Source organism: Carica papaya, chromosome 6, assembly GCF_054855325.1.
Source record: "Carica papaya isolate Zhongbai chromosome 6, ASM5485532v1, whole genome shotgun sequence".
Lineage (NCBI taxonomy): Eukaryota > Viridiplantae > Streptophyta > Magnoliopsida > Brassicales > Caricaceae > Carica > Carica papaya.
This window is the reverse complement of record NC_142314.1, coordinates 36,371,228-36,394,990: the sequence shown is the minus strand read 5'-3', so window position 1 is coordinate 36,394,990 and position 23,763 is coordinate 36,371,228. Positions and strand designations below refer to the sequence as shown.

The window sequence follows — 23,763 nt, the reverse complement described above, 5'->3', positions numbered from 1 at the left end:
GGGCGGGGCAGGCCCATTGGGTGAGCTTGGTGGGCCAGGGGCCCATTTAGTGAGCTTGGTGGGCCAGGGGCCCATTTAGTGAGCTTGGTGGGCCAGGCGGGCCACCTCAAATTAATCTTCTAGCAATATGCAACAGCACAAAAGGCTAATGCTGTAAAAAGTCAAATGAGAAAAAACAGACCCAAAAAAGGTCAAAAAAAAAAAAAAGATGGTTACTTTTGACATATATATATATACATATATAAATATATATATATATATATATATATATCAAAGCACTCCGAATATTTGATCTCTTTGAAAGAGATAAAAAGTATATACATACATATATTTTAATCTTCTGTCTACCATACAAAAAACACACTTCAAAACAATTAATCTCTCGAAAAAGATACAAGATAAGTAATGACAGTCTAAACCAAAGGCCAAGCCTACTTCCATACTTCCATCCATACGTAAAGGTTGAGTTTTAACCTTTTCAAGAGTTTGAATCAGATGGAATCCTCACCAGCAAATCTTTAGCAAACCAGGTACCATATCAGACTGCATATTACAACAATAGATACTGCCATTGTAGCTTCAATCCGACAAAACCAACATTGCAATAATACATCACTGTTACAAAACCTCATTTCCATGGCCAGCTTAAACCCTCGGAGATCATCATCTGAACGCCATGGAAATCTGTATATATGTTCGAATTCTCATTTGGGGTAACCCCGGTATGGCAAATACAAAAAGCTGCATCTTTCTTCAACCTGTATATATCTAATAAAAATTAAAAAAAAAAAAAAAACCCGACTTTTTTTCAACCATTTATCCGCTAACAAAAAAATGTTGAATCTTTTAGTCATCTCTTCACTGTACAACTCCCAACCTGATCGTCAGATCAAACAAACCCTCACAGAATGGCTGCCAATCCAAGGGTATCACCCTCTTCAACTCTACTTTCAGAAGCATTGACTGCGCTGCGAGGTCTTGCTGGAATATCAGAACAGGCAAAGAACATGAGTACCTTTCTAGAGGTATAGCTTGATTTGAGAAATCATAAATTACATATGTGATATCTGGTTATACTTATAACTGGTTAAAAATAACAATATAGTCACTCTATCAACAAAAATACCAGTTTTTAATTGTTTACTCGCACAATGTTCCTGTGCGTACCTCTTAGTCACTCTCACCTTCTTACTGTTGCTTTTTCTTCACAGTATAAATTCAAAACCTTATCTTTTTGTATTTCCAAACAAAATTATTCGCCACGTTGCTGGTTTTTTACTTTTTCAGGATCAATTGATTGACAAATAAAATATATTTAACTATTATTTATCATATATTAAGAAACCGGACTGAAATTGACAGTTATTTTCATTATGCAGACACTAGGTTATATTTAAAAATAATAGATAAACTTACGATTACACTCAAACGTCCGGGATTTCGTGGAATTTACATGTAATTTACCCTCAAGAAAAAGGTGTAAAATGGAAAACAGAAACATCATATTTCTACATATAGCAGCTTAACGATAAAGAAGACATATGGAAAATACGAGAAAAGAAAAAAATGATGCCTACCTGTAACGTTTGTGATAACATTTACACTTTTTTGAGCAGTAAGTGCCTTTAAGTTATTCCCGGTAGCGAGTAAGAGCAAACTCTTCATATGTTGCTTTTGCTCCTTAGGACTAGATGTTTTTGCCACAGCTTCCTCAAAAGCATGCAAATCACTGGGTTTAATACAAGGGAGGGAGAGAAGAACCTGAAAAGAGCCAAGAAACATATCCAAGCATTAGAAATCTTTTGGCATTTTTTTCGAGCTATGTTTGGAAAAAATGAATCTGCTTGAAAAATTCATATTTATTTTGACCAAGAGAAAATAAAGATTCTTTACTAATCTTTGCTTTTTCCAAACATAACTTCAATGATATTTTGTTCCATTTTATATTTTAAGAAATTTTTGTAAAGAATAATATGAGTATCACAACTAACCTGTCTAGGAGCTGGATCTCTGTCACAGAGGTAAATGAATATTTCGCGGCAGAGACTAACTAGATCAGCACTATTAATAGCATTTGATTCGAGAGTCAAACCTCGAATAACTGCAGAAAATAGATCCTTCGAAACAAATTCTTGGAGCTCCAAATTATTTGTTGATACGGCTAAAACAACAACAGAAGCACAGAAAGAGGAAACTTTTGTCGTGGCTTCACCATCTGTCCATGTGAAAGCTTCCAGACACATCTGCAACACTGGGACTGCCAGGCCTTTGTGATTCAAAAGGAAACTGCAAAGGAATGCTTACATGAAAAATACTGAAGTCTATGGATGAATAAAAATGACAAATTAAAGCATTTACAAGATCACAGGGAAAGGAAGCAGCACGGTTTTCAACATACCCAACCATGGAGCTGGATTTGAATGTATCTAAACCTTTGAGAGAAGACATGTCTACACGGCCAATATGACCAGATTGGTCTAACGAAGGAAGCCCGGTATTTAACCCCGGAGAAGCTATAGTCGCAAGGAGAGCACAGATTTCCCGAGTAAAATCCCGAAGTAATTTTTCTTCCATGACTTCCACTTTTAAATCTGGGCCACCAAATGTGTTATAGGTATCTGGAACCCTTGCTCGGCCATTGTGCAAAAGACTGGACCATGAGCTTGTAATTGCTTGCTGAGAATGAATAAATAATGGATATAGGAGCTTTTCCAGCCACGACTGCCACATGTCTGGAGGGCAAGATTTAACCAAAGGAATTAAAATGGAATGAACAAGCTGCCTTATATGCCTGAATTCCATTGATTGTACATTCTCCATGAGGGATATGGTGACAGAACTCACGTCCAAACATTTGAAAAATGCATCCTCAATTGTTGTTGATAGGCCCAATACGTTGTACCTATAAATATGCAACACCATTATTGAAATTTTCAGAAAACAAAATTAGTATATGTTTCCACTTTCACTGTCCTAACAAAGAGCAGATGACGAAGAGCTGTTCTGCTCAACGGTAAAAGTACTAATGATTTCCTAACCAGTAAGTTACAGTATTTCCTCTGAAAGCACCCATGCTTACCCACTGTCTCTGATACCCTTTAACCAGTTCCGTATATCAGATTCATTTGGTTCTGCATATCCGTCATTACTTGTGTCATCTGCAAAAGTCAAAGCAGTCTTTGACAGCTTAGGATTTCCTTCTCCTAGAAGACTAAATCGCTCGACATCAGTTATTGACATTGCTGCTTTAACCTCCGCAGGCAATGACTGATATACTGATGGGGACCAAAGGGAATGTATAGCACGAAGCAGCTGCAAATCAACAAGAAAGTGCTGCAGTTAAGATGTTATGTTTACAGAGAAGAATAGTCCCTGTATTCTACAGCTTTTCATGTGTTCCCTATAGAGAAAAGAATTAAGAAGAAAGTTAACTTGACTAAGCAAGGTCTTGCATTCAAGAGCAGCATGATTACCTTTAACAGAGGAGGCAGCATCCAAGATAGATGAGACGCCATTGGATGTGAAATTGTAGAGCTGTTTTGTAAATTCAAATTATCTTTTCTGATTCCACTCCTCTTAAGTGCCTTCTCAAAGAATGTCACAGTGTGGAATATTGACCACATGAGAGGTGTATCAGCAAAGAGACGAACCAGACCTAGTGGTTCGGACAAATAATTATTCTGCCACTCTAGTTGCAGCCATTGCTGGCTTAAAGGTTCCAGTAACCAAGCCAAAACTTCATGCTGTTGTTGAACTCTGAAAAAAAATCATAGAACTTGTCAGAATAAACAACGAATCTAATATAGTCCAAAAAAACAATGAATCTAACACTTTGTAGCCATAAGCAAAATTACATCACAAGCAAGTAATTACCCAGCAGCGGATGCCATAACAAGAAATGCTTCACCAAGAAGATTATGCTCTCCACGACGCAAACCACCTTCTCTTTGCAAATATGCCATGGTCTCAGCTATACCCTGTATAAAGCACACAACATAGTAAAATCACAGGTTATTCTTTAAAAAGGTACAAGCACTGATGACCATAAGATTCTATTTCAGTTCGGCTACAGCTATAATAGTTCTTAAGGAATTCTGACATCAAGCTAGAACTATGAAAAATAGATGCATATTTCCTCTAGAAGATTTGAAACTTCATTCATCCTACTCTTAACAGCATTAAGCCTTAAAGATAGGTAATGGGTCTTTCAAAAAAATTTAAAGCAAGTTTTAGATTCAGTCCTTAGCCTCCTTCAAATTTTCTCAAGCTGTCAGCAGTTCAGCTTCAGATGAGAATTTGATTTCCCTCATTCATTTGGCCACAATATAAGTTAATGGAAAGAAATGAATATAAAATTTCATCAAGCATTTGCTCTCCTTTTAGTAGCATTAGAAATCATTGGTTCTAGACCATATTAGATTTGCTTAGCAGTTATCTTTTCCTTGATGGAGATGATCTCGGGAAACTCATTGGTATCTTGATTTTCAGTGTTTGTAGATTGCTTTTTGTACATGGGTGGCATCCTCTTAGCATCCTGTTCCTAGTGCTTCTTTTTATCTCAACAAGGATTCAAAATTTCTACCAAAACTAAAACATCATGAAAGAGCGGCACATCCTAATTTACAAAGAGTGTATAAGGAAGTGCATGAAGTTAGCTCTCACATAATCCACAAAGAAAACTTCCAAACCTAATTGAGGTGGGATTTAGTTCCAACTCTTTCACTCTGTCCCTGACAACCACCATATTAGAGTTAGCACTTCGTTCTTGTAAGGACACCCAGTGTCTAAGACTTCAAAAAGACAGAGAGTTTAACTTTTTGTTTTCTAATTTCTTGAAAAAGGATTTAAATGAATCAATCACATTTACAACATCTTCCAAATCATGTATGCTTTGGAGAACATAATAATTACTCGAAAATTTTCACCGACATATATTTAAACACTCGTCATCATAGTAAATAGGAGAGAAAATTGAATTTCTTTATTCGTCTTCAAAAAAAGAGGAGTTAATTAACTGTGATACGTTTACTAAAAAAATCCTTTTATAACAAATTATTTATTAAGAAAAATAGATAAACTTAATACAAATGCGGAAAAAGAAATAATAATAACTTAATCCCAAGCATCGATCAAAAGAAAAGATCGATTAAATTTTATTGAATCTAACTCATAGTGATCGTTTATAAAAAAAAAACTCTGTTTATCAAATGGTTGATCAACTGAATTCCATAAAAATTCTTAATTTCTTCTAAATATTGTGATGGAGAACAGTTAGGGGTTAAATTAACTTGTCATGAGGATAGTTTAATTATGGAGAAAATTTGGATAACAAACAGAAGAATAAAAATAGTCCAGACGAACTTGAGGATCAAGATGAAGGAATATAAGGAGAAGTAGAATGAACAAGATATGCTAGATAAAATATATAAGCAGAAGAACAAATACTGAGAGAGAAATAACATAGAACAAAACCCTAGCAAGTAATTTAGTTCCTTGTTGTCTATCTTCAATTTTAACTGCTACTGATTTTTATAAAAGCATCAGTTAGAAAATATGAGGAAAATATTAAAATAGTAAGAGGAAATCAAAAGTTTCTATAGCTTAAAAACCTGCTTAAATTGCCCAAGTTTCTAATAACTTAAAACTACTTAAATAAGCTAAATAAGTTAAGCATAGTAAATAATAATAATAGTTAAACAGTTATTTCAAAAAAAAATAATAATAACGAAACAGATACTTCTTAATACTTCCTATTTAGGATTATTTCGTTCTACATCACATAGCCAAGGTTAAGAACTTCCATTTCAGACAAACTAAACAAACAAAGTAACATGAGAGCCAAATAACTAAGTTGATAAAGCTAGTGCATGTGTTGAGAACTGAAATTGAATCCAGCTTACACTCATAAATTCATATTTGGAGAGATTTTTTAAGGGAGAGGCTTCGTGTGTAACCCACGAGCCCAATGGATCCCTTATGAAAAGAGAAAGGGTAAGGAATCACCTTCATGTGAGGCAGTATGCTTTTGTCAGCAGCCTTGGCTATTCGTATAAATGATGCACAAATCTGCAATCTTGCAAGTCTTGAACTACTTGTAGCAGGATCCTGCCATGTAATATACAGATGAAAACAATGCTCTTATTTTGGTTCCCTACATAAGCAATCACAATTGAAAAATAAAGATAGAAAGATAGAAAACCTTGACAACAAGAGGAAGTGAAGTTAGAAGCTCAAATAGTTTATTGATGACACTGCCAACTGCATCAGGGAAATACTTTAAAAAGGGTCCCATTGCATCTAAATAGTGGCCAAGTACTTGCACAAGAGCTGGTTCAGTCCATTTCAGAGACAAAAGTTGCTGAAGCAGACCTTCAATTTGAAGCAAAAAGTTTCTCAGTTGGCTCCAATTAAAGAGCTCTAAAACATTCTGAAAGATCACAATGAAGTTGTTAAACCTTCAAAGATTCCATGCAGCACAACCTGAACTTCGGGACTACCTCGACCAAAATCATTCGACCCATCAAAAGCAGTGCTCACAACATTTTCTAGAGCCACTTGCAGGCTCTCCATCACCGCTAAATCCTGAAAATTAGAAAGTATGTATTTATAATAAGCAACAGTTAATGGTGCATTGGACTAACAATATCAATAAAGCAAGCAATTTTACAAATATATCCTACCAAAAGTGTTCTAATCAAACCTGAGCAGGCATTGGAGAAACCAAGAGTCTTGTAATGATTGAAATAATTCTTTCAGAAATTTTAGAACTGGCTATGATGGGTTTGTAGGAAGCAATGAACTTGATCAGCTCCAACTGCGTTAAGGGGAAAAAAACTTATTCATCAATGCAACAGATAATTGAAAAAAAAGTCTATTGAGAAAAGAAAAACCTGCAGAATCCATGATTTGGTATCCCAAAATTTTGTTTAAGCATTATGCTAAAATTTTCAGAAACATGTATGTATATGAACAGTAATCACATTGCTTGATTAACGTGATACAGGTTTAACAAAATTGAGATTTTTGTTATGCTTGGAAACCAAGGGCAAGGAAATTTTAATGGAATAAAAGCAAGCAAACATATACTTTATTGCATTATAAGTAACCGATGCCACATTTAGAATGTCATTGCTAACAGAGTTTTCCTGACAATTTCTTCAAATCAGTGAAAAACAGTCCTAGTGCATCAACCCTGGAAAAGCAATCCCGAGAACACCAACCTAACTTCCACCTTTAATATGACATCTGTCTTCATTCAAATTGAATTTCGAATCAAAATCAATAGAATGGACCGATAACATTTACCTGCCCAGATCAAAATTCATCCCATGCTATGGTTTTCAGTAAAAAAGACACTTACATTCATCTTACATTCCATAAACGCTTCATTAAGATGCCAAGAATAATAGTAACTCAAATCACAGAAAAAACATATAACCAAAACAGGAAAGAGAATTGTAACTGATGTCATGTTTTATAAGAATCTAAAAATCAAGAAAGCGTAATCTTAAGAAGCAGAAACAAAAAATTTAGAGTTCATACAAGCCTTGAACGATACTGGCCAAAGTCACCCTTGCCTTCGAAACCTTCACTCCATAACTCCAAGGGAACCAGAGAAAGGTCCATTCCAGGAAGAACTTTTTCCTTCTTAAGCATGCGCTGGAAAGATATATCCAAAATCGCGCTACAAATATCATCATTCACATAACTTAAAATCTTTCTTTTTTCGTTGTTAACCTGTCCAGAGCTGTCCACATTATTATTTGTTGAACCATCTCCAGCTGGATGAGAAGCACCCTTGGGCTTCGACATTAAATCTCTCATCAATGCCTACAGGTGAAGAGAACATGAAAAATACTTGAACAGAGAAGCATGCTATTTATCCTTTGTTATGGTTATCTTATAGTAATAATTATTTTTTAAACAAGTCCAACCAATTCGGCTCTTGGCAGAAATCACATGCTGTGAAGCACGACGTTAGGGGTTTAATCCCCGTGTCATGTATCGAAAGATTTTTTTTAGAGGAATCTCTATAGAATATTTAAAACGAAACTATACTTACCTGCCAAAACAACAGGGATTGATAATGAAGAGCCAGCTTAAAATGTTGAAAGAATCCGAGCATCTGAAAAAGATAGGAAGGGGTCAAATTCCAATTAGGTAACTCAGCTACTCATTAAATGTTCCTGAAAAGGACTGCTTGGTTGTAAATGAGAATATCTCAAATCTATTGAAATATAGAAAGAAATTTAATCCTGGGATGTAAATTCCGAATTTGCCAGCGAATAGTTATCCAAATAGAGGTCCACTGAAAAAGTTATGCATTTACCGTCTATAAAAGACCAATTTCTACGAAGAACCTAAAGTCGAAGAAATATGCGCATGATTTTCCAGATTTGAAATAACATGCGGTGTAGACAAGGTCAGACTGATAGAAACCAAATTACGAGTGCTAAAGGTGGTTATTGCTGAAGATCACTATGTCAATTTAAGCAGATATAATACTTGCTTATCCTTGAAATGTTGTTTATTCACCAAACCTCATTGGGGCTGTGTTAGAATAGAGAATAAATATCATGGTACAGCAGAGAATTCTAAGGAGCAAGAGACAAAATATATACAGTAGGAGGTCCGTCATTACAATTTTTCTTTTTTAATAAAAGTGAAGTTAGAAGAGCTTCGGCTGAAAACAAAAAGCAGACACCAGATGTGAATCCACTCGTTAGTTACATTTCAAACTCAGTCATAAGATAAGAAAACCTCTTAAATCCAGGTTATGATAAAAAGCATATGTCGTCCGATGGTGGCTTTCCAAGCATAAAAACTCCAAATGGTTAAAAGTTTTGACATCCCATATCGTCAAAATTATATCACCTTTCAGATTTTAGTAATTCTTATCTTTTTCAGTTTTTTTTTCTTTTTTTTTTAATTAATTTTAGAGAATAATATTATTAGAAAGAGAAAGGGTATATAACAGAAGAAGATATTTTCCACAGGTTTCTTTTACATTTATGAGAATCTCTGTATAATCTTTAGCAATTAAGATATCAACAATGCCTACATACACTGTTCCCTCTTTTTCTTTGGATAGAAAAAGAAGATATATTAAAAGGAAGAAGGAGATATGAATACAGAGCAATATACCTTCATAAGAAAGAAAAAAAAACATAATAAAATATTGCTCTCTTTTAAAAAAATAAAATATAAAGTATTCATTCAAAATAAAGTTATTGAGATGTAATCACCTCTTGCAAATAAATTGGAAATATGTTTCCATCACCAGCAATAAATTGCAAGTTTGAAGAACCCAAAGTCACCAAACTCTCACATACGTACTCTGCAAATTCATAATCACTTTCATCTATAGCCCCACTTGATGCTGATCTGTACCAAAATTCTCTGGAGACATTCATCAAAATCTGGAAGATATTGCTCATTGCAGAGTCAAATTCAGTGGCAGAAGCATCAGTAGGTCTCCTTCTGCAAGACAGAGGAGAAGTTGTGAATAACAGAAAAATTGATGTATTTTGACAAGGTAATATTGAGAAACTGAATAATTGAATTTCTCACCTTGGAGAGACTAGTTTGAAAAACTCGCAGGCATGAAGTCGGAAGTCAGGAGAAGAGAGTAAAAAACCACACCTATTTACAGAGAGAAGGATAGAATCAGAGACCAACCCATATAAAAGATTTTAGATAACACTTTCACAAAACCACAAGAAAAAACTGTCATACCCATGAATGATCCCATATTTAGCTAGATCAGGCAAAGGGGCCCACTCAGCATATGCATTGATGGCATTCAAACTAGCTGTTACTGCAGTGGCATGCTGTTTGGCAACATCGACTTGCTGCCTACTCGCTTCACTTAATGCAGCTCCAAAATGCCTTTCCAGAAGCTGTATCAGGAATGATGACTTCAGATAATGCTAAAAGAATAACTTTTTTAACAAAGTTATGATGGAGGCATACAGTATACAACAGAGGCAAAATTTCAGGCAATGATTGAGTAAGCCCACGTAATAGTAGTCTACGCCGATCACCTGGTAGCAAATTTCAGAACCATGTCATAAAGGGAAGTAGATCCGCAAGTACATAAATAATTAAAAATCCTACTGTACCTATACAACAGCAAAAATGGAAATTCTTTTTTTTTTTTTACCAAAAAAAAAGAAAACAGGGAAAGCCCTTAAACTAAGAAGAAAATGACAAGCAAAGTCTTTGTAAAGTCTTTAGTTTGTATGTGTGTACTTTACATAACACTTCAGCAAAAGTAGCATTTTTGAGATTTTGTTCCACACATCAAAATACAACAAAAAGAACACTGAAGGGAATTCTTTAAACCTTCCAAATCTTCATTGTGAACTGTAATATCTTCAGGAAGCCACCTCAGCATCATCGAGACCAACTCAGCCTAACATCAAGGGAAAATTTTAATATATGGATGCAATTTATATTTTTACAGAATTGAAAGACGTTCTGCACAAATTTACTTGTACTGGACCCTGGCTGGATAAAGAAACTAGAGAAGGAAGGAACTCTTGCCACAGATTTGGTCCTTCCCTTCGAACTATCTGTGAGAAGTGTAAAAACAATAGTTAAAGGGGTGAAATGGGCATCAGCAACAGCTTAGGCTGCTTAGCCACTTAAACACCTCAAAGCAAAGGATGAAAAAACCTCAGCAACAAGTGCAGCTGTCTGACTCTTAAGAGCCCATTCTTCACAAGGATTAGCAATCTCCGACATTAAGTCAACAGCAACATTAGCAAAACTCCTACGTTCTGAAGGATTCAATTCCTCCCACCGCAGCCGAACCAAATGCTGCAAAAACAAAGAAAAGTATGTGCGTTATGCCTAGCCACTTAAGAAAGAATATATAATTTGAAGAGCATTAACTCAACAAATATCATCAGATGCAGGTTAATAGGCATGGGGAAAGTTAACTAAGGAAATATTTTCCAGAATGCTAAGTGAACTTTTACACACTTTAACTCAAGAGGAACCTGAATTCACTTCAAGCTATTCACACCAAATGCTCTCCATAAGAGCCTAGAATTAAGTATTTAAATCAAAGGCGGGGATTCTGTAGAGGGTACTAGGGGTGTGCTTTAGATATTTGCAAATGCAAAAAGGAAAAAAGGAAGCGATATTGCCTCACTGAAAATATAATAATTTGAGGTTAAATTAAAAATTCTACACCTTTTCTCAACACTTTAATATACAGTAAGATCACTACAATATAAATAGAGTTTTTTTAAATATAATATAAATGGAGTATTGAACTTGTCACAAAGTCTATATGCAATTAGCAAGAATTCTAGCTGTACTTATGGAAGTGAATGACCAGCTCAATACTTCTGCGCAGATTTCTAAACTGCTCAGCATTTTATAATATAGTTTCCTAGTTAACGACTTACTGTAAGATAAATACCTTGCAGATAAATTATTTGTCATAAAATTGGATGTATAAAATCACGATAAATGAAAAGTTTTCTTGAAATAAATCATGAGAAATGAAAAGATATGGAATGTAAGCACGAACCTGCAACATTTTAAATGCATGTAAACGAATCTCGGAAGACCAGTCCTTTCTGACTAGAAGGAATGATGTGTTTGCCAAAATCCTTACATCTCCAGTCTTGATCTGCAAGTATCGATGGAATAAGCATTACTGAATAAGTTAAAAGAAAAAGACCCAACCATTTTTCTGTCAAAACCCACAAAAATTTTGTTTCCAAGCCAATTTACAGCAATGAAATCTAAAGTATCACATGTAGAAAATCTTCTTCAAAATCACATATAAATAACCAAGTTGCAGACCTACTTAGCCACTTAAATTCTAAATTAATTCAAACCCTAGAGTAGCATAAAGTGAAACACAATGCACAAGTACCACTGTCCTGACACTTAGTCTTGTTCCCTTTCTCTTAAATCCACTCAACCTAAATCCAAACCTAGAGGATTTAAAAAATAAAAGAACTCAAACAGTTCACCAGTTCCAGGCCTAATTAGCAACAACTTTGCTTGCTCATCGAAATTCAGTATCATATTAAAAAAAGAAAAAAAGAATCCCAATGGAACAATTCCCGCGAAGCAGTTCAAACAAAAATTAAATTTGGATTACCCAAATCATTTGCTTTCAGAACTGGAGATTCTGTAAACATATATCAACACAGAAGCAGATGATTAGGCTTCTGGAATGAGAAGACAGAAAATTCTGCAGGGGGAGAGAGGCAGAGACAGTGAAGACCAAGAGAAGATACTAATCCTCGCTCATCTCATTCACATTCGATCAAAAGACAACAAGAACTTCTACTAATACAAAATTTAAGTCTCATATATTCTGTTTCACAACCTTGCAGTTAATTTCACCATCTGGGCCTGGAAAGACTAAACATCACAGTATAATCAAACTAATGAATAGGTTTTTCTGTTGACACCAAGATACTCAAATCAAACTAATGATCAGACCACCTAAAAAAAATTGAACCTTTACAAACTTCTAAATTGCTCACATCATCATCACCCATTAAAATTCAAACCTTTCATCAATAAGGAGAGAAAGAGAAGGCACAGAACAAACCCATTGAAAGAGAAGGCACAGAACAAACCCACCAGATAGGAATTCAGAAACACAACAGATGAAACAAACAGACTTACAATCAAACAAATACGGACATACATACACATATGCACATGATTAAATACGAAAAGAATAACGAGGAGGAGTACGGATTCTAAGAAGGAAACGGCCGCTCTGCGGGCGTCGGGAGTAGAACTCCAATCAAGTGCGACAACAATCGCTCGAGCCACATTGGTCGCCGTGCTTTTACTGTTATCATTATCCGTCATGCTGGGTTGGCGAATTTAAGTTCTCCGAGACAAAAGCTGAAAACTACTTCTGGGTTCTTTAGTTTATAGGTTTACAACAGTCTCTGAAGTGGTTCCGACTCGGGGATTGCAGAAGATTAATGGCTGAGTGAACAGGGAAGTTAAGAACTTTATGAGAGAAACTGCTTATTTCAATTTGTTTAAACAGCAATGGAGATTTATGAATGGTTTATTACCCAAAACTTTAGTCCCTTGTTTGGTCTTGGGTTATACATATATTTTATATGGAAATTTAGCTATATATATATATATATATATATATATGGAAATGCAAATTAGTTTTTTTTTTTTGAAAAAAAGAAAAGATGTATATAATAAATATAAACCATTAATCCCCCAAAAAATTATATTATTTGGATGAGATAAAACTAATATATGCACAAAATATTTTTTATTTAATAATTTATTAAATTTTTTTATAACTGTATAAAATAATCATTGTACTATTTTGCTGTTAAATGATTATAAAATGATTATATACAATTAATAGAATACTAATAAAAAATAATATCATTTAAAAAATAAACCTTTACTATTTTTTCTTGGAGTCTAAGCCTATATATAATATATAGAAACATGTTATTTATATTTATTCATCATTAGTTTTCATAGAGAATATTCATTATTAATTATATCTTTTCAAAAAAAAAAATATAACTCCTATTTTAGAAAATGACAATAATTATTATATACTTATATGAAGCAATCATACCATTAAATTTTTCTTGCTATAAAAATAAATTTTCTTAAAGAAAATTCACAATCTTCAAAAGAAACATACTACCATGAATGGAGTTTTAAGTCAATCCAAACAGGCCTTACCATCATCATGAACAACACCAAGAACCAAACAACTTAAGATCAAAACTTTTGGAATCATACCCAGAAAAGAAAATTCAAGAAGATGACTTCTTAGGCAGTTGTTTTATTTTGTTGTACTTGAATGATCTAAGAAAAGTTTAGTTTAACACAAGCAACTTTTAAAAGGATTAAAGTTTTTTTTTTTAAAAAAAGAATTAAATATACATAAAAATGAAAATTCTCATGTCCAAACAGGCATCAAAAACTTCCCTTCCTGAAAAAATATATATATATCTATTAAATTTATGAAGGTAAAACAAAAAATAGATATATATGTGTATATATGCTTTCACCCCCTCAAATACCCTTTTCAAACAACCAATTGACTTCTTTGTATGCAAACCAGGTTCCTTGTAGTACGATTAAGTTTCTTGTAAAGCCAAACAGAAACTGGAGAAGGCTCCCATGAAAAAGTTACCCAACACATGCAGATCTCCCAGTTCCAAATCTGAATTCTTGGCTTATCTCCAGGAAGTTTAAACCATGTTTTTCTTTCCTTTAACCCGGGCGTCCCAAGCTTTATCCTTTGAAGCTCCTGAAAGTGGTTTTGGGTCGTGTGGATCAAGAGCACCGTGCTTCTTTCGCCTGGGACCTCCTGTACCACTAGAATCGACTAACGGGCCTGACCAAGTTTGGATGGGTTCTTTGGAGTATGTGAATGAGGTGGAACTGAAGGGGACATCAGCAGGAACAAAAGCAGGGTCAATGTGATGGGATGATCCTAATGGAAATCCCAGCGCTCCATCCTGATGGGGTGGGGGGAACTTCTCGCTCTTGCTCTTCGCGTTGGCATGTGTGATTAACCGCCGTCTCTGTTCAAAGTGAAACCAAAATGATTAACATGCAAGATAACATTTTCAGGTAATATCGGAACTTTTGATGGCAAATTCTTTGTTTACTCCTATGCTTTTCCCCATGTGAAAAATAATAAACAATACAGAATAGCATTACATTGTATATAACAAATGTATATATTTTTTTGAAATATAAAATATGAATAGCATTAACGTAGTCACCCATGTATAAAATTTACAAATCTATAAGAGTATCAACAAGTTTCACTAGATTCTCCATAGAATAAAGAGGATGACCCCGTAATAGAAAACCAAGAATCTGCCATCTATTTATAAGAATGTCAAGCCATTTACATCTTCAACTCCATCAAAAACCATTCTATATCTCTCCATCCAAACCATCCACAAGACAGAAAGTAGAATAACTTCTACTTTTTTCCTCCCGCCACTCACACACTTCCACGCTCAGATTTCTTCTCTCACCGAGTCCATCATCACCCAACTAATACCAAGCAGCCCTTACACCAAAGTTGGTACTATATCAAAATATATTACCAACTTTTTTCAGGAAAAACTTGTTTTACCGAGAAGTGTTTTCCATAGCAAATTTTGGTCTCGTACTTCCAAGGAAACCAAACACTAGGTGTAGTTAGGTCTTGTTAACAATTTCAAATCACAATATGAATAATCCCCATTATGTCATCTTCACTCTAACTCCAGCAATTATGAAAAAACGGATATAAGCAAAGCTTTTCAAGTGTAAGGAGTCAAGGAGCAGAATCATTCAATTGCAGAGAAGGAACCAATCATATGGCATGATGAAAACATCCTTTTAACCGTTTCAACAAAGTGCATTAGCATATAAGACAGTGTTGGCAACAGAAAGAGAAAGATCAGACATACATCAAGATTAGATTGAAGTTCAGCATTGGCTTCTGGAGCCGGTATAGCTCTAGCAGTACGTTCGCGTGTCCTTGTCCTCCTCGTACCATCTCCATGGGCTTTGCTAGCAGCTCTTAATCTGCACAACATTACAAAAGAAAATGCTGATGGTGTTATGCTGAGTTATCAAGACCAAAGGCCTGAATGATTGCATGCTAAAGACTTCCACTATTTGAAAGAAACATATCATGGCAATATATTTATATAAGAAACTTAGAACTGTGTGAATAAGTTGGTGCCAAAGAGTTGGCCATAATCCCCTTGTTCCAACACCCAATAGTTATTCAAGAGAATTTAATAATAATCTTAGTTGATATTTCGATTAAAATATCTTGGCCCGCATGGAAAAGTTAGACATAGATAATCATAATCGTATCTGCATGCACAAAAAATTTTAGTCGATTGTTGAGGAAGACCAGGTAACAAAAGATACACGAAGAAGAATAACTCACCGTCGAGCTTCATCATCTCTTCGTTTAGCATCCATTTCTTTACTCGGGGGATATTTTGGAAGACTAGAAGGTTCACAAGCATAAGGTTCTGTCATAAAGAACTACAAGAGATGGCAAAACAACAATAGAAATGGAAGATTTAGGTACATAAAGAAATAAACTAATCTTTCTAAAAGTCATTGGATATAAGAGAAAATATATCAAATTTTAACAATATTTCATGATTAATATGACAACTAGATTAAAATTACAAATTGGAAAATATGGGTCAACAACCAGGAATCATGAACTATTGATGTTATCTAAATGTAAGTTCAAAGAAGTAGAAGGAAACCATGTTGTCATCAACCAAGAAAGAAGCAGAAGACATGGATCTTTTATTCTTTGATTGACAACAAATATATATATATATATGCACATATGCTTGAAGAAAGTTGCAAATAAGACAAGAATTCAAGATTCCAAAAATTTCTCTTGATCAACGAAAAGGTTTCATTTTACCTAAAGTCTACAACCATCTGTCTTTTATAGACAAAATAGACCCTCAACTAGATCAAAATATCTTCTGTGCTATATATCTATTCCACCACCAAAAGACTGAAAGTGAACCCCAAAGCTAACACCTTTTTGACTTCCTTAGAAGTCCTAATGCCTGCCAAATCACACCTCAGCAGGCCTTCCAAACCAGGTACAGTATAGTCATTTCCCATACATGCCTCGATTCATGAAGTAAAATCTTTTAATGTGCAACTATCATACTTGAAATAAACCACCAAAGCATGCAAAATAATAGCTCTTCAGAAAAGATAAACTAGAGTCAACTGCAATTCATTGTCATGATGCTTATTTTAAGGTGATGCATCAGTTTAAGGGAAAGATGCACTTCTTTCTTTCATTTTTTTCCAATAGAAAACAACGGTGCATTTCTCAGGCCAATTAGTTGGTTTTAGAAGTTTCATCTATTGGGCCAGTCAGATGAATTTGGTTTCTTTAACATTTTTTAGCATAATTCCGAAGCCCGGCAAATATTTTTAGTTATTTCATCATACATTCTCGTTGATCTCACACAAAGAAAAAATGGAGAAGCTATATCATCAATATTTTAAATAACCCTTCTAAAACACTATTGCAGATATCTATCAACTCACTTCACTTCTTAATGCAGCTGTTGCAGTCTGGCGTTCTGCTGGATCAATTGCAAGAAGAGTTTCGATGAGGGGCAGTGATGAAGGTGGAAAATCCTTAAATGTCTCTTTTATACATCTTCTGTACGGCTCACGGGGCTTGAACAAAGTTGCATTTGGTAATCTTGACTTTTTCCAGTATTCATCTGAAGGTGAACCACATAGCTTGTATATCTTATGTAGTTGCTCTACCTAGGTGACAAAAAGAACAATTGTTAGTAGCAGCCTACAATGAATGATTGCATAATACGTTCAACAAGATGCACAAAATGAAAAATGATACACCAGCCAAAGACATACTATGTGGCTATTCAAAATTACAGACCATGAAAACGAAAGAAAAGCTAACAAAACTAAATTACATGCCTAATTCAATATATTAGAGCAAAGATCAATAGCGACCCACAAGTATCAGACAAAAGCCAAGCTATCCAACAAGGTGACCCATGTCAGGCCCACATCAGAAGGTTTCTCCTAGCGCACTAAAAGCCATGGACTTGCCAATATAAAATAACCACCCAATTTTTTCTTCATCAACATGTGAAAAAGAATCTAAACTAATAAGATCATAATCTACTAAATAAATAAGGACACAAGCTAACAAAACAGTGAGATTTTTCCCACTAATAAAAGAACTTTTTTTTACGAATTTTTGTGTTTGACAGGAAGATGGTTCCCAACAATTATATGAAAGGACAAGAGATCTGTGAGGTTTCCTTTAAAGTTACAAGTTATAACCCCCACCCGGCTAAGCATCCTAGGGTTAGGAATAGATCTTTCTATAAGTACATGGTTCTTTAGGTCAGATCTTTCTATAAATATCTGGCAAAGCATGATAACACTGGTACCAGATTTCCTTATGGACAAATCTGGAAAGTCAAAGCCTCTAATGGAGTTGCGTTCTTCGCCTGGGAGGCAAAGAGGGAGTGCAATACTGACTACTGACAAATTGATGAGAATGAGAAAGATTATGGTGAACAGTTGCTATCTGTGGAAAAGAGATACAGAGACTTGTATTCATATTCTTCTGTGATGTCTGGTCGTGTACAAATTATGCACTATAGTTTATAGGTTGTTGGGGATCAATTGGGTGATGGCTGCATCGGTAAGAGATGAGATCTGGGCGTGGAAGTGTATTAGTGGTCAAAAGTAACATGTGGACCTCATCCTTCTCACTATATTTTAGGTGGTTTGGAAAGAGAGAAATAGAAGAATTCTTGAGGGGGTAGATTAAGATTTTGATAGGGTTAGAATAGATGGTTCCATACTCTCGATTTTGTTATTTTGGGTTATCCTCTCTGTTCAATTGAGGATTTTTGGGACCTTATTGACATCTTCCTTTGATATGTAAATAATTTGTCCACTGGTTGATACCCCCTTGGTGCCTTTGAATTAGTGGTACATAATACACTTTTTATTTAAAAACAAAAAGTTATAATCCCCATAAGCAGCATAGTTCAATCAGTAATATTTTTTCTTTGACATACACCACCTTCTGAATTATCAATCTACACCGTGAAAAATGTCCAAAAGATTGACGACAGCCAATGAATTATAGCATTAATACCAAAGGAGTTGTAACACTCCAGAGCCTGTACTAGACTAAGTGCAAAATGACATGACAAGAATTTGTATAAATAACATTATAGTTAAACTTTAATCTTGAATTAGTTCCTAGTTAGTAAATGCTCCAGGAAGATAGCTTTTTCATTTTAATAGAAAGAATAGTTCTATCTTCAGTACTTATAGAATTTTAAGCTTTCTCCTTTGGAAAAAGCATGCATGTCTCTAAACCTTGTCCCAGTATTTAGAATTATCCTATTCGTCTTAATGGTTCTCAAATGTCGTACGTTTTTTATTTCATAAATCACATAAAAGCAATACAATATGCTAAAAGTATTACCATATTCAAGAAATGCTACGATCAACAGGAAAATGAGAATGGATGACTAAATTAAGTAGAAATAGGTCGAACCCCGTGAGATTGGATCTTGTTATGGGTCATTGGAGGATAAGATCCAAAGAGTTACTAGTTCTTTGAGAGATTTTCCCTTTTCTACCTACAGTTGATAGTTAAGTACTCACTAGGGAAAACCCTTGAATCTCCTTAAAAAATTAGAAAAAAATTTCTGGAAAATTTTTCTATTCAGTCAAACCATGTTGGGCATATATACCAGAATACAAGACCCTAAAAGCCAATTATTCCTTAGACAGTTATCTCAAAAAAAAATTATTCCTCAGACAGAAATAACTGGCTACTAACCAGCCAAAATTACATCAACTTTTGTCCTAATTTTTTGTATCCTTATTTTTTTTAAAAAATAAAGTATAAGATTTGTTTTGATTAAGGGTGCCAAGAGGGTACCACCCGTATACAAAAGATTTACAAATCTGATTTTTTGTACCTTTATTATGTAGAAAACCACCCAGAAGCCGCTAATAGATTAAATGCTCCTCATTTAAGTACCTCAAATATTAAAATAATTAACAATCATGGACAAAACCACTAACTACAGAATGGCTGCTTTCTATGCAAAACTGAAGCGGAGTCGTGTAATCACATTCTTATGTGGTGCCTGGTAGTCTATACTTTATGAATTATGGTCTATGGTTTGTTAGGTATTAGCTTAGTCATTGTGGGTTCCGTGAGGGATGAATTATGGGCATGGGAGGAAATTAGTAAGGGGAGGAAAATTGTAAATCGTATACCACTAACTATGTTTTGGATAGTATGGAAAGAAAGAAATCACAGAGCTTTTGAGAGGATTGAAGGGAGTAGGGATAAATAGTTATATAATATGGGATCTTTGATTTCAAGACATGATATAAATAGGATGGAGGGTTTTGGGAATGTTATAAATATACTTACTGACTTGTGAATATTTTTGTACATGGGTGGCATCCTCTTGGTGCTAATAATTTAATATACATGTTATACTTTTTATTTAAAAAAAAAACAATCAAGGACAAACCCCTACAAAGAGAATCTGCTAGGCTAATTCTCTGAATTCTTCTTTTGCACCGATGGACCAGCCCAAATTGCCCCTTGGTGAACAACATAACATCTATTGCTAATAAATATTACAGCCATGTTCAAGGAACCGAAAGTAAGCATGTAAGTGAAAGAACCACCAGGCATCTATCTGGACAAAGACATTTCTGTTGTCAGTCTCTCAGATTTTGTAATAAAATTTACCGGATGCTATATGCACATCATTATTAGTATTTGAATAGTGTTAGAACTTTCTTGGCAGAAAAATAAGCCTAATGTTCACTTAGACTTTCTATACCCTCCCCAATTTTTATGACAGAACCTTCAGTAAAAACTTCACAGAGCTAACTCCTCTGATATAGAAAAGTGATACGATACAGAATTAAAGTATGTTGACCACATAGCAAATGAATAACAGAAGAGTACATCAGAAAGCAAATAAAGTAAGAATGCTTTTGAAACCAAAATTTAGAAAGTTTACTAGTTACCTCTGTACGACCAGGCATGATTGGCCTTCCAGCCAAGAGCTCAGCTAAAATACAGCCTGCACTCCAAAGATCAATGCCTACACCATAATCAGTAGCCCCGAGAAGTAGCTCTGGGGCTCGATACCATAGAGTAACCACCCGACTTGTCATGTGATGCTTGTTGTTTGGATCAAAGAATGTTGCCAGCCCAAAATCAGCAATCTTAAGTACTCCCCCATCATCAATAAGAAGGTTTGACCCTTTAATGTCACGGTGAAGAACACCACGTTTGTGACAGTGCTCAAGCCCAGACAAAAGTTGATGCATGTAACATTTAACCTGCAGAACAAGTGTACATTGACGTTAAAATCCAAACAGAATGCAGAACAAAATCATCTCTGCAGAGTTATACTCTAATTTTGAACTACAACATGAACTAAATTTACCTGTGGCTCTGTGAACTTGACTGCCGGACTTGCAGCAAGTCCGGCCAAATCATGCTCCATGTACTGAAATACGAGATACAAACTACAGGACATCCTTGAAGTAACCAAACCTTCCAACTTCACAACATTGGGATGGTCCAATGTCCTCAATATGAGAATCTCTCTAGCCATAAATTTCACACTCTCCGGTTCCAAATTGTCAAATCGAACCTTCTTCAATGCAACAATTTTACCTGTTAACATATCTTTGGCTTTATACACATTGCTATACGTTCCTTGCCCAATCTATCAATAGAAGAGGGAAATAGAAAAACAAAAAGAGGATAATTAGATAATTGTCAAAACTTAAAAGACAAACATGAATTAATGAAATGAAGCAGAAGAGCTAGGTCGAAAATCATAATACTCAAATCTCAACCAGAGACCAACTACAACAACCTCTAATTTCAAACAGAAAATAAAAACTAATAATAAATAAACAGCCCTTTGATATTGCTCTTATTGACATCATTGATACTTCAGTCAAAATTACCATACTTAACCAGAAATTCATGAACAATCTAAAATAACATGATAATTTTTTAATTCATTTCAAACAAACTACATTTCTATGCCATTTCATCCCCAGATATTCAACTATCAAGCATCTTGGAATTAAATGATTTATTTAACAAAACGAGATCACTCACCTTATCAATCTTCTCAAAGGTGTCCGCCCTCCGTGGAAGCCAGCCATTGAGAGCTTCCCCACACACATCTGACAACCAAGACGGCCACCCGGCTGCTACCTGCTCTCCACGCGAATGCTTTGGCAGACTGCCCAACCTTGGATTTGGCCTCGACCTTCTTCTTTCCCCCCTTGTTTTTCTGTCCCCATCAGCCTTCTCCTCCTTATGGGTCTCCTCATTTTGAATCTCTACATTACTAGTATCAACCTTTGCCACTGAAACATTGTCTACTTTCCTGTTAGATTCAACCCTCAAGTGTTTTGCCTCTTTGGACTCAGACACTACGCCTGAGGATACCTCTCGTCCCAATACACACCCCATTTCTTTAACCTAAGCCTCATTTCTCAACATATTCTATGCAAGTCTCTCATGTAACAGCTTTTCAATCAGCATCTGGTCAATACAAATCAAACAAAAACTTAAGCGTAAAGGACTAGAAGAACCAACAGATACAATTTCCAATTATGTCATACCAAAACTGAGCAATCCAAATGCAGAAAGATTGAAATATAAGAAAACCCAGTTGCCAAAGCAAGTAAACATGCAAATAAAAGCCAGGAAAAGAAAAACCTACTTTTATTTCTAGTGCCAAACATAAATTTCACAGCCTGAATGATCAGAACTCACTCTTTTAATTAAACTAAATAAAACGAGCTGCAAATCACAAAAACCCATCTACCCATCTCCATAACAGCAACCGCCAAGCTCTATAGAAATCGAAAAGAATGATCCAAAAGAATATGAATACACAAATATACAAGCAGAAGGAAAGAGTCAAATGAAGAAGATGGGATTCAAAGCTTTTTGTTTAATATGAATTTTAGAAGTCAAAAAAATCGATCTAAAAGTAGAAAAAGAGAGTTATTGGTGAGAGAGAAAGTGAGATAGTGATGTGTAAGTAATAAAATTTCAACACAGACGAACGCAGAGAAAGAGAGAGAGAGAAAAAAAATAAAGAGAGAGAGAGAGAGAGACTTACTTTGAATCTGAGAGCAAACAAAAGAGAATTTGTTGAACCATTTCTCTTGGCGTAAGGTGTTGGTCCACTATCTGTTGGTCCTGTTGCTCCTTCTTCTTCTTCTTCCCTTTTCTTTAATTTATTTGTATTTTTATTTTATATACTTCCTGGCTGGTTCTCCTTCAGACAAGAAAAAGGAATAAATGAGAGCAGAACAGATCTCTTCGCTGTTATATGCCACAGGTCAAACTACCCACAGCTCTCCCCCAACTTCTCCCTAACCTATATTTATATATACATACACATATTTGTATTTGGATATGGAATTTCAGCTTCCTTCCAAAGAAAATTAATGGGTACTTTTCCTTTCTGGTTTCTTTTTTACTTCAAACAAAAACAAAGTGCAAATTACTAGTCAGCTTAATGATAAATCATGAGAACAGGAACTTCACCAGAAAAAAAAAAAAAAAAAACAAACAAAGCTAAAGATCTTAACTTTAAGGCTTTACCACTTCTCTTTTCTTATAATTTTATATGTAAGCACTTGTAAAATCAAAATCAAAGTTCTTTACTACCTTTTCTCTGTTTTAGCCAAAAAAAAAAAAGTAATTACTTGAACTACGAACTACAAACTACAAAGATAAAGTCTCTTCCTTTCTCATTGGTATTTTATAATTTTTGAGTAATTCATAATTTTATCCTTATAATTTAGACTTATTCGAGTTCTAACTACTAAATATATTTTTTTTAACATTTTCACCCCTTATTTTTTTAATAATTACGCATTAATTTTTAAGATATTATCTTAATTTCTTCTTTTAAAAAAATTGTTTAAATTTATAAAAAAATTAATATAAAATTATAAAAATATTATTAACGCCGATATTATTCCAATATTCTTAAATCATATTTAAATATTATCATTCAACTTAACGTCATACGAAAATACGATAGTATTAAAAAGTAAATTAATAATAATAAAATCAGTCATATAATTATCATATTAAATATACTTTTAAAATTTAATGATTACATGTATTTTTTATCA

General features: G+C 34.5%; 2 protein-coding genes across 3 annotated transcripts; both read right to left on the bottom strand.

The window, feature by feature from the left end:
• Positions 1 to 287: 287 nt before the first annotated feature.
• LOC110809665 (ARM repeat superfamily protein) lies at positions 288 to 13,088 on the bottom strand. Its single transcript, XM_022035551.2, has 22 exons — positions 12,733 to 13,088; positions 11,543 to 11,644; positions 10,678 to 10,821; positions 10,494 to 10,574; positions 10,345 to 10,414; positions 9,973 to 10,043; positions 9,736 to 9,899; positions 9,571 to 9,642; positions 9,246 to 9,480; positions 8,063 to 8,125; positions 7,543 to 7,830; positions 6,701 to 6,814; positions 6,456 to 6,582; positions 6,200 to 6,369; positions 6,004 to 6,105; positions 3,874 to 3,977; positions 3,474 to 3,756; positions 3,080 to 3,312; positions 2,399 to 2,902; positions 1,992 to 2,286; positions 1,578 to 1,761; positions 288 to 981 (listed from the first exon to the last, which is right to left on the bottom strand). Exons 1-22 carry the CDS (start codon positions 12,850 to 12,852, stop codon positions 902 to 904), a joined length of 3,606 nt encoding a protein of 1,201 aa, XP_021891243.1. The 5' UTR covers positions 12,853 to 13,088; the 3' UTR covers positions 288 to 901.
• An 875-nt stretch (positions 13,089 to 13,963) lies between these two features.
• LOC110825652 (putative serine/threonine-protein kinase At1g54610) lies at positions 13,964 to 23,153 on the bottom strand. 2 transcript variants are annotated; one of them, XM_088221944.1, is made up of 8 exons: positions 22,737 to 23,153; positions 21,719 to 22,150; positions 21,030 to 21,314; positions 20,605 to 20,922; positions 17,089 to 17,316; positions 15,941 to 16,041; positions 15,450 to 15,567; positions 13,964 to 14,564 (listed from the first exon to the last, which is right to left on the bottom strand). In XM_088221944.1, the coding sequence occupies exons 2-8, from the start codon at positions 22,076 to 22,078 to the stop codon at positions 14,229 to 14,231; spliced, it is 1,746 nt and encodes a 581-aa protein (XP_088078070.1). In that variant the 5' UTR covers positions 22,079 to 22,150; positions 22,737 to 23,153; the 3' UTR covers positions 13,964 to 14,228. The 2 variants fall into 2 exon arrangements, with proteins under 2 accessions (XP_088078070.1, XP_088078071.1); XM_088221945.1 differs by lacking the exon at positions 22,737 to 23,153 and adding an exon at positions 22,385 to 22,646.
• Positions 23,154 to 23,763: the final 610 nt, after the last annotated feature.

Bases quoted from the DNA above. Each gene is read 5' to 3' on its own strand.
- LOC110809665 (XM_022035551.2), bottom strand. From the start codon at position 12,852: ATGACGGATAATGATAACAGTAAAAGCACGGCGACCAATGTGGCTCGA. The intron at 6,370-6,455 runs GTTTAACAACTT...TTCAAATTGAAG, and splicing joins GCTGCATGGAATCTTTGAAG to GTCTGCTTCAGCAACTTTTG. The intron at 3,313-3,473 runs GTAATCATGCTG...GTTGATTTGCAG, and splicing joins TGCTGCCTCCTCTGTTAAAG to CTGCTTCGTGCTATACATTC.
- LOC110825652 (XM_088221944.1), bottom strand. From the start codon at position 22,078: ATGGGGTGTGTATTGGGACGAGAGGTATCCTCAGGCGTAGTGTCTGAG. The intron at 20,923-21,029 runs GTAAATTTAGTT...CTTGTTCTGCAG, and splicing joins TCAAGTTCACAGAGCCACAG to GTTAAATGTTACATGCATCA. The intron at 15,568-15,940 runs GTGAGTTATTCT...AATGTTGTGCAG, and splicing joins AGAGATGATGAAGCTCGACG to ATTAAGAGCTGCTAGCAAAG.